The sequence below is a fragment of the Sinohyriopsis cumingii genome, unplaced genomic scaffold (assembly GCF_028554795.1).
Source record: "Sinohyriopsis cumingii isolate HCF-2022 unplaced genomic scaffold, ASM2855479v2 utg001311l, whole genome shotgun sequence".
Lineage (NCBI taxonomy): Eukaryota > Metazoa > Mollusca > Bivalvia > Unionida > Unionidae > Sinohyriopsis > Sinohyriopsis cumingii.
Window position 1 is genome coordinate 303864 of NW_028315981.1, and position 18437 is coordinate 322300.

The 18437-nt window shown below is 33.0% G+C and overlaps 1 protein-coding gene across 2 annotated transcripts in view; it reads right to left on the reverse strand.

The window, feature by feature from the left end:
• LOC149772645 (uncharacterized) overlaps positions 1 to 18437 on the reverse strand; it is a 60831-nt gene that overhangs the window by 8162 nt on the left and 34232 nt on the right. For both annotated transcript variants that reach the window (XM_089947522.1, XM_089947521.1), the window contains exons 14-19: positions 16070 to 16155; positions 12335 to 12461; positions 11607 to 11648; positions 9574 to 9672; positions 7869 to 7920; positions 1875 to 2167 (exon numbers count right to left, since the gene is read on the reverse strand). In XM_089947522.1, the coding sequence (XP_089803648.1) occupies positions 1875 to 2167; positions 7869 to 7920; positions 9574 to 9672; positions 11607 to 11648; positions 12335 to 12461; positions 16070 to 16155 (699 nt within the window). The remainder of the gene's footprint in view (positions 1 to 1874; positions 2168 to 7868; positions 7921 to 9573; positions 9673 to 11606; positions 11649 to 12334; positions 12462 to 16069; positions 16156 to 18437) is intronic.

Below are 18437 nucleotides of genomic sequence, written 5' to 3' on the forward strand. Positions count from 1 at the left end.
ATGCTTTGTCAAATTTGATGAAATCTTGTTCAGCAATTGTTTAGGATGGGCTGTTTATGGTTTCGTGCATGATTATTGGTAGCAGGATCCATATATGACAGCAATTCATTATCATTTGTATAAATTTGAAACCCTTTCATGCCAGAATGCTTTGTGCCTAATTTGGTCATAATTGGTCTAGTGGTTTTGGAGAAGTTTAAAACAACAGTTGCTGACAGATGCTTGACGGATGCAGGGCTATTTATGCCACAAGCTCAACTAGCCTTACGAGCAGTCGAGCTAAAAACATTCACACTGCACCAATGAACTATTTGAACTGTACTGTTATTTAGAGAAAAAATGTTTCTGATCTTGTCACTGGTAAATATACTCTGTTGCTTTGTTGCTGCTTTCAATAACAGAGTTACTGCAAATCCAGATGCCTTGCCAAATTTGTCAAAACACAAGTATTAGCTTTCCAAAAAGCTTGAAAGCTCCATTATATTCAATTCATTGTTTAAGTTGGAAAAATGAAACTCTTTTAAAAAAAAGTTAACAGTGGCAAAATGTAGAAGTCAGGTAATCTGTTTGAAGAAGGAATGTTATTTTCATGTTAATGAGTAATTTTATATCTTGCCATCATTGAGCACAGTATTACTAACCAGACAAAGTAAATCTCTGTTACATGTAGCTCAACTCTAATCAGATACATATACTCGCTGTTACATGTAGCTCAACTCTAGTCACAGACATACAGTCTTTATGTGATGCAACTTCTGCAATGCAGTTTCCTGGTGACCCTCAAAGCATGATTGACATAAAACAGTATGCCACTATCCAAAGACTAATGCTAAGTGTTTTCAAATTGTTTCATGCATTGCTAGTTATTTTCAATGCATGCCACTATTGAAAGAATATTAAACACATTCATGTGGATTTTTCAAGGTGTAAAACGGCACTTCTAGTACCGTGATTACATGTATTTTTGAATGCAGACCATTTCAAGGGACAATAATTAAATATTAATAACTAAAAATTAAGTATCTTTCAGCCAAATAGGTATCTTTCAGCCAGTTAGGTGTCTTTGAGCCAATTAGGTGTCTTTCAATTAAGTGTGCTTTAGCCAATTAGGTATCCTTCATCCAATTACGTATCCTTTGTCCAATTAGGTATCTGTCAGCCAATTAGGTGTCCTTAAGCCAATAGGTATATTTCGGCCAATTAGGTGTCCTTCATCCAATTAGGTATCCTTCAGCCAATCAGTTATCCTTCCTTGTATAGATTGCAGATAAATATTCCTCAAAATGGCTAAAATACCTATTGACATCAATATGTTCAGCAAGATGAGGCAAAGCAATTACTCAACACATAAAATAATTATGCTTGTAAATATATTTTTATTATCAGTACAAGGTGCTCTCTTAATAATGCCAAGCCATACAAAAACCTTTGTTAGGCCATCTTAAACCAGAGCATTTTCTAACAAGTCTGCTTCATTACAGCACAATAAAATGGTATTTAATGTGAAAACAATTTATGATGCCAAGGAATAAAAAGAACTTAACCAAAATCAGAATGTGACCAGTGTCCACAGATGTGTTATAAGAAATACAGCAGTATAATGAGGGACTTTATATTGAGAAACCAATGTAATGATGATCATTATAATGAGAAACCAATGAAATATATGTACATTATTATGAGAAACCACTGCAATACATGTACCTTATAGTGAGAAAACACTGAAACACATGTACATTATAGTGAGAAACCACTGTAATACATGCATTTTATGAGAAACCACTGTAATATTTGTACTTTATAGTGAGAAACCAATGTAGTAAACATGCTTAATACAGAGAATTCACAAATACATGTACATTCAGTTCACATACCTCTCTAAGAATTTTTGATTCTCCAGTATCCCTATCTATACTAGAACTAGCAGTTGATATCAGCGGTGATGTTGTGGCAACTTCTGTATGGTCAAGGTCTTTCCTGACCTCTGATTCACGAAGAATATTTGATATTTTCACATCTTCTAGGCTAACATCGATACCGCTCCTCTTATCTTGAAAATTCTTACTGGACTCTGCAAATTCATTAATTGGTTGACCATCTTTGGCATATTTTTCTACCATCTTTTGCATCTGTCTGTCTGCTTGCAAGAAAGGGTTCTTGCTGGAAGCTACAAAAAGTAATGGTTAATTTGTTTTCAGAACTGATCTGGTTTGAAGCATTGATCAATGTTAAAGAGATGAATATGTCATGGTTTGCATAAAGATTGGCACCACATGTATTTATCCCTTTGCAAGTGTAGAATAGTATAATTCTGGGAACAGGTCATTTCATATATTTGTTATTAATAATATGGAATCTTATATAAAACATAAATATCTACCAGTACATTTTAACAGTATTTATAAAAGAACTTATAAAGGGTAATGAATACACAGGCAAGCATTTCATTTCTTGTGTTATGAAACAACTTGAACTTTTGCATCACATGATTTGTTTCAACCATCAAAGGTTTTGTACTACTTTGTAATTAAAATATTACTTATTTGGTAATCGTTTGATAAATCTAACATCCTGGAGGTTTGAAAAAAGTCCATGCACACTGTACTAATGTTTATGTTATCATGCACACATTTCATTATTAATTTTTAAAAAACTCATAAACAACACAAGATGCTGACTTTCAACCTGTTTTTCCGAAATGCAGCTAAAAAAAACTTCATATTCATTTAGAATCATCTTCATGTTATAAGAATTCCTACCAAAAATAATTCCATCGCAAATCTCTGACAAATGAGTAGCTACAACAAGAATTTTATGATGTTCATTACAGTAACCCTGGCTGAGGTCAGATCTGTCCCAGTTTCTTCATGGACCATCCACAAAATAATCTTCCATGATAATTTACAAGCAGTAGGGTCCATAGAGAACAAGAACAACATAAGCAAAAATAACTCACACCTCAATTTGGGGAGTGGGGTGGACTATAAGCAGCTTTTGTTGCTATATGATGATTATAATATAAATTGTCCTACATAAATATTTATTTAATGGATTTAAATATTAATAGATATTATATACTAACATGTAAATCAAGCCAATAAACTGATAACAAAAATTAATATCAATGAAGCTGACATACAGTATTCACAAATTTGTGAATAAGTAAAGATAAAGTTGCAAAACATTGAAGACTAGAACATGTGTAATAATCATAAATCAGTACCAAAGAACTTAAACTTCATAGCTACAACCAAACTCATAAATTGGTGAAACCAAACACATCTGTATGTTTGCTCTAGTTTATTCTTCAAGACGGCAATTTTAAATGTAAGCACAGATTTCTTTACTGAGCAAATGGCATTTTGATTAAGTACAACTCCATATTTTTTTTACTAATAAACACAGGAGGCATGCAAGAGTTGCACAGTCCCAGAACACTACATAGGAATCACAAAAACATCAACCAAAAAAAAATTTTAAAAGTAAACAGACAAAATTGTATATTTTATTAGAATCTGCAAATCATTCTAGAATATACCACTGCAGATTTCTGAAGAACAATCCATAGATTATCCAAAGGGAAAAACTTAGGAATTATAATTTCAGCACGGAATTTTAAGTTCAGCAAGAAATTAGTTGACCCTATACAAGGATTTTACTCTGATGTAGAGACTATTATTCACTTATTGTAAATGGCTGGAGACATTTAATATAACATGTTAATTAGCAATTATCATAGATTATGGATCATTAAGTCCTCAACAACTGTCATTACAATATATAGTCAGCAAAGCCACTGAGTAAACTGCTTTTCTTGTATACCATTAATTTCAAATTTTTACACAGCCTTAGTCAAATGACACAAAACTAAACAGTTTTCTATCAGAATATATGTTTATATTATATGTTCATATAGTTCTTTGTTATTCTCCAGTAATATTAAAAGACAATTGGAAAACATGACACTTTAAATGTGTGCATTATTAAATGTTCAGTATGACTGAACATTTACATAACAATCTTACTCTTGTTATCATCCTTTTCTATTTGTTGCTAACTTTAAATAAATCAAGAGTCCTTTGAAGTAAACGATACTGTACTGTCCAAAAAGAAATTTCTGGAAATAAGGATGATAAGACCATTTCTTCCTTTTATCTGTGCTAAAACCATCTCGGATATTCCTCAGCAATAGGCAAAAGTTCATATTAGCTGCTGTGGCAGCTGTATTGGATGTAAGATCATTCATTGGTCTCCCAGTGAATACTCTATGCAAATATAACTACCCATACAGAAGGAGTAGCAATAACAGGATTTTCAACATGGCAATTCTAACAGCCATTATATCTGATACACAATTGAAAACGTTTTCATTTTGAATCAACAAGATATCATAAGAAGTCTTTACGTGAAAATCCTATGCTGATATGGCAATCAATCCAGAAGAATTATTGATAAAAATATTGTCAATATGGCAATAACTGTGAGATTATTATTATTATTCAGGATCAACTAGATATCATAACAAGTCTTTGAGTGACAATGCCATGCTGATTTTGAAAATGAATAGCAATAACAAGAGTTCAGGACAGCAGCTGTGGTGGCCATAATGAATGTCAGATTGGCATAATTTTCATTTAGGATCATCTATACATCATAACAAGTCTTCTGATGAAAACCCCATGATTATAAAATTTTACATTCAGGAGGAACAGCAATGAAAAGATTGTGAAGATGGCCCTGATGGTAGCTATACTGGATGTCCAATCAGCATCATTTTCATTTTGAAGCAGTTCAATACCTAAAGATTTAGTTTTTCAGTGAAAGCCTCATGTTGATATAACCATCCCTTCTGCATAAGTAGTGATAACACGATTTCAAAGATAGCCACTGTTACAGCCAGCCTGGACATCCAAAATGGCTAGCTGGCTGATGATAACTGGCAATATGGCAACAACAAGAAAATATATGTGTGTCCTACTGCACTTGTTGAAAATTAGAGTGTTAGGAAGGTAGTTTTTTTTATTTAATCTTTTTCCAAACATATATATATATATATATATATATATATATATATATATATATATATATATATATTGTACTAAGTGTGTCAAGTACTGAGTTAAACAAGCTCAATTAGATGAACAAATCAAGTTTGGAAAAACAATTTCCTCCTTGGGTGGAAAAAAATGCTGGAGACAGCATGGACATTCAGCCTATCTCATACATTATTATGGTCTATGGACATTAGAGCTAAAAACATGTATCTTATTTGTTTGTGAGTTATTGGGGAATGGATTAATGAAGGAGTGGTGCAATGCATGTTTTTTTTGGTAAAACCCAAAATTATAAGACGTGTATGAGTGAAAATCCCATATCAATAGGACTATTTTCTTGAAGAATCATGAAAACAAAATTTTCTTGATGTCTACGATGAATCAACTACATATAATAAAAACTATTCAATTACAAAGTAGCAATAACACAATTATAAAGAACTAGGCTAATGTTGAAGACATATTTGATTTCCAAAGGAGAACATTTTCATTTAGGACCAGCTAGACTTCATGATGAACTGTGTACCAAGTTTCATTTCTTTCGTCCATGTACTTTAGGAGACCAGTAGCTATAACAAACTGTTGTTAACAGACACTAGTCACTGTGTCATCAGATAACCCATTCTGGTTCTCAGTTAGTAGGGCTGAAAATGTAAAGATTTTATTTTTCCCACAAACTATTTCATCTACTGAATATATGGTTTTAAGTTGAATCCAAACACAATAGATTCTGATCAGCTCTTGCATAATGTGCCTGCAAATTAAGGTCATTGTTGCTTTATGTTCTACTGATACCTTCTCACAAACAGCACAAATCAAGATCTGGCAATACATAACATGACAGTAGATCTGGGTTCATGCAGTCAGACTTGACTTGTAAGCTAGTTCAGTTGGAAAGACCACCCTGCTATTACATATTAAAACAGGGCCCCGAGTGGCCGAGTGGTCTAAAGCGCTCTCCATTACAGATCACTGCCATCTCACCTCTGTCTGTGTGGGTTCGAGTCTAGGACTCTGCCAATGTGGGTATGTGAGAAAGCTTGCCAGTAGCTTCTCGTGGGTTGGAGGTTCTTCCCAGGGTTTTCCCGGGTTCTTCCTCCACCATTAATACTGGTGCCATACATAGTCTATTGTGTGCTGAAAAATGGCATTAAACCCCACAACAACAATGTATTAAAACAACTGTCCATGAGAAGCAGCCATCCATATCTCTTAATTAATTATGGATGTCATATCCCTATCACACCATGTGTATTGGTATGGTTGAAATACTTTTTGTAGAGATTTTGTGTAGATTCAATAGGGTCCAAGTAGGTCACATTGATCTAGTTTTGGTATAGTAAATTTAATTTCATCCAGATTTATCCAAATAGCAATTTTCATGAGTGATAGTACCATCTATACTTGGTTATAAGTCACGTCCGACTGTAAACTGCACAGACCCAAATCTGGCATCTCATATTTACCAACAAATCTTGGTCAGTGCATTTTGTTGGGGTAATCAGTAGAACAAATGACATACACCCTGGTCTGCAGGTGCATTATGCCATGGCAGATTAGAAACTTTGTTGTTTGCAGTTTGACTTAACATAGAAGTGTGGGTGTGATTTGGATTTTTAATGAAGCTTTAAAATATTGCTATGATGATCTGCAGTGTAGCAGTTTATAGTGATGTCTAGCATTGAGGCATCATGCCGCAGACATGTAGCATGATGTCCCACCCAGCCACATTATACTGACACCAGTCCGACCAGTCCTAACACTAACCTCATAATGCTGAGTGCCTAGCACAAAGCAAGTGAGTTACCACTGCTCTATTCTGTATCAGTCTGTATCTGACTGACGTAATGAAGACAAAGGTATTTATGTAATGTAAGTAGTAATAGAAATATAATCTTTTGCAAAATCACAAAAATAAATGAACTTAAATTATACTAATCCATGGTACATTAAAATTAAAATAAGCAAAGTTTTAAGCTTTTCGTTGCATCAATTTACCATATAAAATAAAGTTCTGAACAACTGTCTCTATATACTGAAGGCATATATATATATATATATATATATATACAAATAATATTGTGAATAACAGTCCTTTCAAGAGCACTGGATCCAGCAAGGGATCATATTTGTCAGGGATTGATTAAGATAAATGTAATAAACCGACTACAAACAGTTCAAAACTAGTTGGCTGCAAAAAACTATCCATTCACAAATAAATTATTCTTTTGCAGTCAACACGTTTTTTTTTTTTTCCTAAATAATTGTCTAAATTTGCTTATTAGTCAATTTGCCTATAATTACAACTATAACCATGAAACATCAGGGAAATAATTTGTATGTACATAAATTTACATAAAAGAACAGATGTCGCTTTGGCTCATTGATTTCTAGGTCAATATAAAATATCTTCCAGCATCCGCAACAAGTCATAGTAATGTAAAGATTGACAAACACAATGTTTTTTATGTTTTATTTGTTTGTCTTGTCTATGTTTTATATTTGCCTTTGAAAAAGACTCATTAAGAGTTGAAAGTGCTTAGGCTAGTTAGATGCTAGTTTTGCACTGTTCGTAGCCAGTTTGTATTATATATATATATATATATATATATATATATATATATATATATATATATATATATATATATATATATATATATATATCAATCCATCCAAATAGACAACTATATAAAAAGATTGTAATTAAAGCAAAAAGGTTACAAGATATATTAATATTTGTTTCCCACTGTAAATATATTTCTTCTATGGAATATCTTGAATTTATGCAATCCTCATAAACAGAACAGAACTTACCTACAATATCAGATGCATTATTCTTTCGACTGTCATCAAGGGAATCAAATTTCTGTAATATTAAATAGGTTTATTTTGTGGGCTAATGTGTTCAAGAAGTGTGGTTGACTGTATACATCTGAGTTACAAAACAAAACAAGCAGTACTAAAAATATAACCATTTTCTCTTACATTGATGTATTCAGAAAATTCATTAATTAATGCATAAATAGGGTTCTACATCATGCCCAAAATATATATACAAAAAAAACACAAAAAATAATAAAAAACCCAAAACTCTGAGTATAATGAGAGAAACATGGTTTAACTAATGATATGACTGGCATGTTTTTGCACAGGTCCTGCTCACTACAAAACAGAAGCAGAACAATTTTGATTTGAAAGCCAAAGTTATGGAAAAGCTGCAAGGTACATGTCAGTTGCATATAAAAATTTGGCTTTTCACGCCCAGCTAGCGTATATATGGTTATAGGGTGTCAAGCTCAAACGTTTCTATTTTATTCCTCATGGGCCAAGTGACTGATGGTTGGTATAAACCCCGGAGCAAAACCAGTAAGTTCCAGTCTAAAATCAGTTGACACTCGAGTCATTTATCTTCCATGTACATTCTCAGATAAGTGAAAGAAACAGCTATTTGAAATATATCTAAAATCACGCATACCATCCCAGGCCCACCCTAAGGATGATATCAGAGTTTCAAATAGAGCTGGCACAATAAACACGCACAGAACCATCACCAACCCAAGTTCCATGTTTCTTTATTTAACAGTCATGGAGAATATGATGCTGTACATCTATATGGACATACTGACTGAATCAAACTATCCCTACACTTCTTTTAAAGTAATGTATAATCATGAATAAATTCCTGGAATATCACATGACCCAGTGAGCATGGAACGAACAAGATTGAGTTCACCATATTTGTTAGTACAACAAAAATAGCCTTTTCAATACATACTTTAGAAATATACTAACCTGTAACTGAACAAGGTTTATAGTTCACAAAATATATTATTGTTCTACAAAAGCAAATTTCAACAAGTAAAGCATTTAATGCCTACAGCAAATTGCATTTGGTACTCATACACATTTACACAAACAGACAAACCCTGCCTACCACAATGCCTCAAATCTAAAAATAGCACTGGCTACAAATGACATCACTGAGAATGGAATCTTATGCCAACTCCGGATAGAGTTATCACTAATAATAAAACAAATATAAGAAAAACAGAAATGCAAGAAGGAATTAGTCACCAATATTCAGTTTTAGCTCAAGTCTGATATCAGATTATTTATGATTCTTCCTTGAAAAAGATACGAGAACATGTGTTAGGGATGGTTTCAGGTAACCAGTTAGACAGTGGACACTCATTGTGTTACTCTGCTACTGTACACTCAGCTTGCATTTCTTGTATTGCAAAGTATTTTCCTTATAAGGAAAGTATCTAATATCGAAAGTATATGATACTGAAAGTGTTTAATATCACAGGATATTGCACATTTTGAATATAAGGATAAACGATGAACTATTTATGGAGTATGTGATAAAAAAATATCTTATTTAATGAAATTCAACAACCAAAATCAACCATGCTTTTCTGCAACTATGGGCTGCATTTTTAAAAATGAGGACTTGTTCAAAGTTTCCATCTTGCACACATCGTGAAGCTATCAAAGCACGTCCATCTTTAATACTTACAATTTGTCCAGAACTGCGTGAAGAACTCTTTAGAGTCGCTGAAAAAGATGCCTGGCTTCGCTTTTTTGCAGCATTAATTTGCTTCATAGCTTCTCTTAGCTTTAAGAAAAAGAATAGGCCATTTTTACCATTATCATTATAGTATGACAATACAGTAAAATCCATCAACAAAAGACACTCAAAAAACCATAAAATTGTGTCTTGTATATAAGTGACCAAATTTTCCCTTGCTATCAACCACAGAAAGGATGGAGTACTGTTACATGAGTGAATTCTCTATGATTGGTTGTTTTTTAACAACACTTTCAGCACATTATAAGTAATCTTATACCCATAAAATGGGAGCTAATTGCCTAAATTAGTGTCATATGAAAATGCATGCAAAAATTTAAATCAATAAATGGTATGATCAATCAATCTACCATTCATACAAACAATTGAAAAATGAGATTTACATTTCAAAGATATAACTATCTCTATTTACCCCATACTAATTGCATAACCATTCCCAAAGGCACACAGAGGCAGCTGACCTGGGCTGGGCTGTGTGTTTAAGAACCAGTGATCCATGGATTTGACACTCCACCAACAGAGCTACTTTAGCTCTTGAAAAATGGTTCTTCTTTACAACATTTTAAAGTCATCCAGAAATTTTGGTAACCATGGATGATAGAGAACTCCAGTAATCGTGTGGAAACTATTTTCATATATCAGTTGCAATAACCTTGACATTTGACCCTGAAATCAATATGGCTCTTCCTTACCCCAACTGCAACCATCCACAAAGTTTGGTAACTGCAGATGGTGGACAACTAAAGGTATTTTGTGGAAACTAAATTAATAACAGACAACATCGCAACATAAGACACTCCTCCTTACAAAGGAAGAAGCTACACTGATAATACATGTATCTCCCTCATTCCCTAGGCAGTGGTTTATAAAAATTTCCAGTTCATGAAATTTAACATTGTTAAATATATGAACACATTTGCAAAAATATACATGAAATCAACAATATATTAAAAATTATATGCTTGATAAAATGTAGCCAAAATATATTAATTTCATTTTCTTAATTTAAAACAAGGATCAAACTGCTGTTTATCCATGGGTATGTCTAGACCACAGACTGAGCTGTACAAGGCTGTATTAACTCTTTACCTCATGCAAGCGCCTTTTGACATCTCTACTCCATTCGCATGGAAGTGCCTTTTGACGTCTGCTGTAAACATCAGCCATTTTAAGTTGGTTTTCGTAGCACCACTTTCAGGGAAATCCCCCTATTAAATACTACATTCATTTCTGCGAATGACCATTACGTCAGATCATGTGGTCACTGTTTATGCTCTGGTCGATATCTGCTATTTACAGTAGCTGGTTCGTAATCTCCACTCTCCAAAATGGAGGTTACGGTCTTCATTCAGTACTTAAGAAGTTTTCACAGTTGGAATCACAACTATGAAAGATTCAATAACTTAGGTAAAAGCTCTGATACCAATGTAGGCAGCAATTAGTTTTTATAAATTATCAAATTCAGATGACTTAGTGATGTAGATGCAAACAACAAACTTGTAAATTTCGAGTATGAGAAATGGCAGCTACAGTTGGTCACATGGTCTCACTGACTCGACGGTGAATGAGTTCTCTCAAGATTTTAAAGCAAATAAAAAAATTCTTCACTGAAAAATAATTACACAGCTATAACAATCAGACTATACTCTTACATTTTTCCACACATAATAGATGTGTACCAAAAATGTAAAATGGTTAAAATTGCTGTCAAACATAACATACACTACAATGCTTAACAGTTGACAAGCAGGCCTATGTGTATAGAGTCGAATAGGTAATAGGTGTTCTATTTATAGCAAACTGCACTGGGTGACTATGCTCTATGAGGTAAAGGGTTATTCAACAAATGGTCGAGTCCAAAGATAACACCTTAGCATAAACAGATTACATAAAACATCAAGTCTATATATAAACAAATAGGAGACGCGATATTCCTAAAATATCATTTATTTTAAACTTACATGTCGATTGAAGAAGCAATAGAACAAGGATATAAAAAGTCCCTGAAAAATGGAAAGACAAGTGTTTTAACATGATGATACTATACACACACACACATGTATATAAAAAAATCTATTTCACAAATATGACATTTTCAGATTCAATGTTTGTTTCAAATACTCATCTTTAACTTAAACATCAAAGCAGAAATTAATCAAGAGCCAAAATACCAATAATGTTAATTATGCAACATTATATATGTATCAATTATCTTATTTACTCTAAAATGACTATTCACATACATCATAATCATGAATAAATATAAATTTTCAAACAATAATTGTACAAGTGAAATCTAAATCTGGTGTACTCATTCTTTTCAGCATATGTCCACATAATAATAATAATGTTAATAATAATAATAATAATAATAATGAAGACTTTGTCTAGTGCCTAATCTTTAGAAGCTCTAAGCACTTTACAACATTAGACAACACTTATAATGATATGATTACAAAAAAAACACCATTAAATTAGAAAACAGAAACCATGCTCAAAATAGTTAAGGTGAATTATTAGGTTTTTAAGTCTGTTCTTGATAGTATATATTAATAATAATACACTGCATGATGTTAAAAATACAAAATATTTTATCACCTATATAAACAAACAAAAAAGGATGTTCTGGTAATTATTTTTTAAATACATGTATTCAACATTTGGAAAGTGACTATTTATTCATGCATACCTGCAAGGAGTTTATTATTGCAAATAAATATTGGAAGACAACCAGATCTTCATTGACTGACAATATTCCAAACACCCATGTGATTCCCAGGATGGGCAAAAGGACACAAAGACTTCGAACAGCAGATCTGGGTAAAGAAAATAAGAATATATAAATATAATCAAAACACAACACACTTTGTTTGTTTATTTATAAGCAAAATGAGAAAGTGATCTGATTGATGATTACTCATAATTATTTTAAATAGCTACAATACAATTATTATAAGCTGTCAATACTTTTCTTAAAGGTCTGTGACACCTACATTCAGAGAATGTGTCACTGGCTCATGGGGGGGGGGCATGGGGTAAACTATGCTGAATGGTAGCTGATGGTGGCAACATTAATATAAGGTGCAGAAACATATTAAAAACAAGCACTTAATGATTATGTATCACTTGTTTGACAACAAATATGCAGAAGTCCCAATCTTATAAGGCAACCTATATTGCAGCAGGTAAGTGGCCTTATAAACAGGGTGGCCTTTCTAGAGGGGGATCACAAACGTGAATAACAAATAGATTACAAAGAAAGTCAAAAGTACATTTAATTCTAAAACATTTAGTATTTTCATTTTAAAAAAATTTCATTTAGAAAACACATGCATGTTCTGAAATCAATATGAAACAAACTGTTGCATCATTTTCAAAAGAATTTTATGAATAACGATCAGTATTGTTTAAAAATATCTTCATAATAATAGTACAGCTCACATCATCTGTACCAGCAGACCCTTCAGCACAATACAAATGATCCTGAGAATCCTTAGGCTTCAAATATTTATCCTGTGTCATTTGTCCCATGCTTTCCACAGCTTTTAGGTTTTTTTTAAAAGAATGTCATGTATTTTTGTATTTATGTCCACACGTTCAACAATGTTAATAGCAAGGCCATAATCCATCAGTTCTGTGGAATGTAATCATACAGTCTGCAGTGTAAAGCACTGTTTGGCTGCTTTTGATCATCAAATGTTCCACTCTCACAGTCACTTTCCTTATCCTGGCACGTTTTACTGGAATGTCTAGCACTGACTAACATTAATGACTCCTGGAGTCATGGGAAAATGTGTACTATCCTAAAATTAATACCTTAGAAAGCTAGAACTTGGGAATGTATCATGTGACATATTACTTGTCTTTAATGTCATGTAGATATTTTACTGTAGATTTAAGATTTATGGCAGACGTTAGATTTTTTAATTACATGTGAAAGGTATTTATAGTCTACTAATACCAACCAGAACAAAGAAAAGGGAGCAAGACAAAATATAAATATTTACCTTAAGTACTATTTTTAAACATTGTTATGAATGATTTTCAGTGGCTGCATTGAAAATAAAACTAATTATGACTGCATAAGAACATTCGCAGGGAGGTGACATGAGGTCTTAGGCTCACACTAAAAGCAAGTTTTATCCATCCCTTAAGGCCCAAATGAAAACCTGTGCTGAAGAGCCCATCACATGAGATACCAAAAGGGTTGAGGCAGAAGAAAGTACAGCCTCAAACCCTGAAGGAAACTGTAGCCAGCATGGTCATAAAAGCAAGAAACAAATTAATATAAAGCAGGACTGAAAACTCTTCTGCATTTTGATTATTCCAAGTTTCCCCTTAATAATACCATAATATTGACATGAAAAGGAATAGACAATAAAATTTGACAAATGCCTGCCAATGGAATAAGCAGTACTATTTTGACAAATGCCTGCCAATGGAATAGGCATTACTATTTTGACAAATGCCTGCTGACCGCTCTGGTTGCCTAGTGGTTTTAACATCTGCCTCGGATGTGGGAGGTCGCAGGTTCAAACCCCAACCAAGTCATATCAAAGATGTATAAAAATGGTACTAACAACTGCCTCACTTGGTGCTCAGCATTAAGAGGTTAGATTTAGGACTGGTTGACCTGGTGACAGGATAATGAAACTGGGTGAGACATAATGCTACATATCTGTGACATGATGCCCCAGTGCTAGACATCACTATAAACTGTCACACTGCAGACATCATAGCAAAATGACTGAAAAAGTTTTAAAGCTAAAAATCAAAATCACACACACACACACACACATGCAAATGTCTACCAATGAAACAGACAATGCTATTTTGATAAATGCCTGTCAATGAAATAGACATTACAAGTTTGACAAATGCCTGCCAATGGGATTAAGCTACAGATTCCAAATATTTGAAAAATTGTCCGCTGTTCAGTCCTAAGCTAGTGACAGACTGGTCATTCCAAATTTGGCTCATGTGCATGGCTCTGGAAAAAGACTTTAATATGATCCATATATATTTGGACATGAAAAAAAATATTTTTTCCTCTCACAGAACTTATGGTGAAACTTTATTTCACCTAAGTCATGTGTCCCAAAACTTAACAAACAAAATAAATCGTGTTCAATTTGTGCAAACCCCCACCACCACGTTGCAATAAAATAGATAAACAAAATGCTTATTTGATAATAAATGAAAGAAAATAACCTTGTAGTATCATTTATTCCTTATAGAGAAAGAAGTCATGTTTGGTTGTACTCAAAGGTATGAATATGTTAAACGACTGAAAACTGGATCCAACAAAATTGCAAATGAGATGGAAATAATCAAATGATTGCTTGGAGGCATCTGCCATTCATGCATGACACAGTGTTAGGTGTAAAATAACCTAAAGACTGCATTATATCAAGGTCATCTATATGACAGTATCTCTCGAATAAAAAACATTATTTGAAAATTCATTCACTCGAGTACAAATGACAATCTTTTCACTATCATGGACTACAAAAATAATAATTAAAGCAAATTATTGCTGTGTATACTATTTACCGACAAATATCAATGCCCGTTTGTATCAATTATGACTACAGATGCCAAGTGAACAGAACCTGGGTTGGTGAATAAACACAACTGGCAGTGAGCAATAAACAAAGGTTTATAAGGTGACACAATATAGAGCTTTGTGTATGGACACTGATGACCCAGCGTTTCCCACAAGATTTGGAGAAAATAAACTCACCTGATGAATTATTGAAGTCCAGAAAAGAAGATGATTTCACTAACAATTTGATTTTTAACATAGATGATGTTCCAGTGTACATGTACTTTGATCTTATTCCTGATACACTGTCAATAAGACTGGGGTTACAAGTGTGAGAATTAGCACAACTGGTACAGATTTTTATATAAATCTGACTTTAGTCCTTGCAGTTTCTACTTCAGGAGATGTGTTGCCACCGACGATAATTTTTCACTGCACAAAAAAGCTAAAACATTATTCTTGCACCAAAAGAATGGATGTTAAATATGCAGGAGAAGGGTTGGGTTCATGGGATGCTGCTGCAGTGGATTAAAGAGTTTTATCTCAAAGGAAAAGTTTTATATTTATTAAATAAAAGTTCAGTTGGAGTGCAGTTTCCGACATGTAATTTTTGAATGATTTTAAAGGTGCCCCACAACTTACAACCCAGGATATACAGTGTATACAAAAAAAATTACTTTAAAAATTAATTTATGGTATCCCAAGAAATACAGTATCCCAACATATACAGTTAATACATTAGCTGCCAGAAAAGACTCACTGTTGTCACAATCAAACTCCATGCATTTATATAAATACCTTTATATAAACACAATAAAATTATAAATTATTCTAAATACAATGCATATTTGTTTATGGAAAAAAGATAATAATACTCACTTAGCCTTAACCTTATCTGACTTTGTCAACATGGCAGAAGAGCTAAACATCTGGCGGAACACCAATATTACGATGATAAAATTGAGCTGGAAAAGAAGACAGCTATAATGAAGCAAAAGTAGCTGATTACAGATCCTGTGTTATCTAAGTAAGCTTTGAATTTACATGTGATTCACCTACTTCAATGAGTTAATAATATTGAATGAATAAAAGATAAATGTATTATAACACACACATATACTGGCACATTTAGGATCCAAGCTACTGGTTTAAATCCTAAATAACATGAACATTTGTGACCCTGATTTACTAGGATATTAATTATATGTGAGCAGATCTGGGTCTAAGAATTTCATATTTTGGTGATGATTATCAATATACATTTACATTTGTGCAGGTATGTGCTCAGTCTCAGCAATATAGTTTATGAGGAAGTGTTTCATATTAGCATCTACTTCAGGAATAAAAAGTAATAGTAAAGAAACAACAACATCATTTGAATTATGAGTTATTCCATTCAGATATGCATTCTTTCCAAGTAGTGGTAAAATGGTACTCTTAAGAAAACTGCTTTATCTCACCAGTTCAAATGGTAAATTTAAATGGAATTGGCCAAAACAACAACAACAACAATAATAATACTACTACTACTACTAATAATAATAATAATTATTTATTTATTTATTGAGTGTGGCTCATTTAGTCTAGGACTATTTTCTCTGAATGCCCTCTCAAGAAAAGTAGTGCAATCCGCATCATACAAAAGATAATAGTGATTACTATTACTTTCAACATGTCTTCAGTATTATAGATACTAAAGTATATTATAATCTATTAGTAATTCATGCACACTCATGATACTTCTTTTTAAATACTGTAATATTTTCCACAGATATTTCATGCTGTGGAATCATATCCCAGAGACATGTGCCAGAGTATTGGAAGCTATTTTTAAATTGCTATATTCTTGTTTTGTTGGATGAAGGTTTCCATGTTATATTGATCTCAACAAGTAATGTCTTGAAAAAGGCCTGTATAAGTCCTGAAGATACTCTGGTACAGCTCCATGTAGACATTTATATACAAGAACTGCTTTGTGAAAATCTATCCTTTCATATACTGTAAGTAATTATGGTACCGTAAACAATGCTTTTGATGAATAAACAACAGATGCACCTAAAGTAACCTGTGCTGCCATTTCATCAAGTTTATAAATCCTGTCAAGCTGAGATTTGGCAGTTTCCAAATACAGCTGGACAGTAATCCACTGTTGAAAGAATATATGAATGTGGTATAGAATGCAAGTTTCTGAAGATAAATATTTCTTGATTTGGCTGAATGAGTCAAATTAGGAAGAGTGATTTACAAAAAAATATGGTCATCTAATTGTAAATTACTGTCTACAGAAACATTTGACATTTTCCAACTCAATATTTATTTTAAGATATGCTTATGGGTTCAATAACTTATGCAGTTTTTAGATGTCCCCAAAATCATACATTTTATTTTATATTTATTAATTAGCATTATATTCTGTTGTGCCTAACATTAAACTCTAACAAGGTCAGAGTCTAATCTTGTTTGGATAACTTCAGTATCAAAACTAGCTGTATACATGGTTGCATCATCTGCAAACAAATCTATGGATTCAGTACATAATGTTATGGTCATTTACATAAATAAGAATGAGGAGAGAGCCTAAAACTAAGCCTTGAAGGACCCTTCCGTTATTATTTTGAGTTTGTGAGCTAAAATTACCAATGGTTATTTGCTGATGCCTTTGGTTTAAGTTTGATTTGATGTTGTTGTTGTTGTTGTAGGGTTTAACTCTATTTTTCAGCACAAGATATGTTAAACATGGTGGCCAGTATAACTGGTGGAGGAAGAACCCTGGAAAATCACAGGAAGAACCACTGAGAAGCTACTGACAGGCTTTTTCACGTGCCCATGTTAGACGAGCCTGAGACTCAACACACACAGACAGAGGTGAGATGGCAGTGATCTGGAATGGTTAGCGCTTTAGACCTCTTGGCCAGTCAGGGCCCCCAAATATGATTTGAACTAGTTTAAAAAAGTAATATCAGACTTAACAACAGTTCATCATTTGCAGCTGAATTTCAACTAGGCCAAAGGCTATTTTGAAGTCAAGAAAAACATTTATCATGCAAATAATATGCAATGGTCTGATGCTCTTTATAAAATGAACCTGAACTGGCAAAAGAGGTGAATATGCTATGAAAGAAGTCTGTCACCAATTACTAAGTGACAAGGAAATGTAGCCAGCCTCAAAAATAAATATGAAAAAATGTATAGTCATATTAGCTTTAATGTAACTTTTTGTATAAATGATACAAATCAATCTAATCAA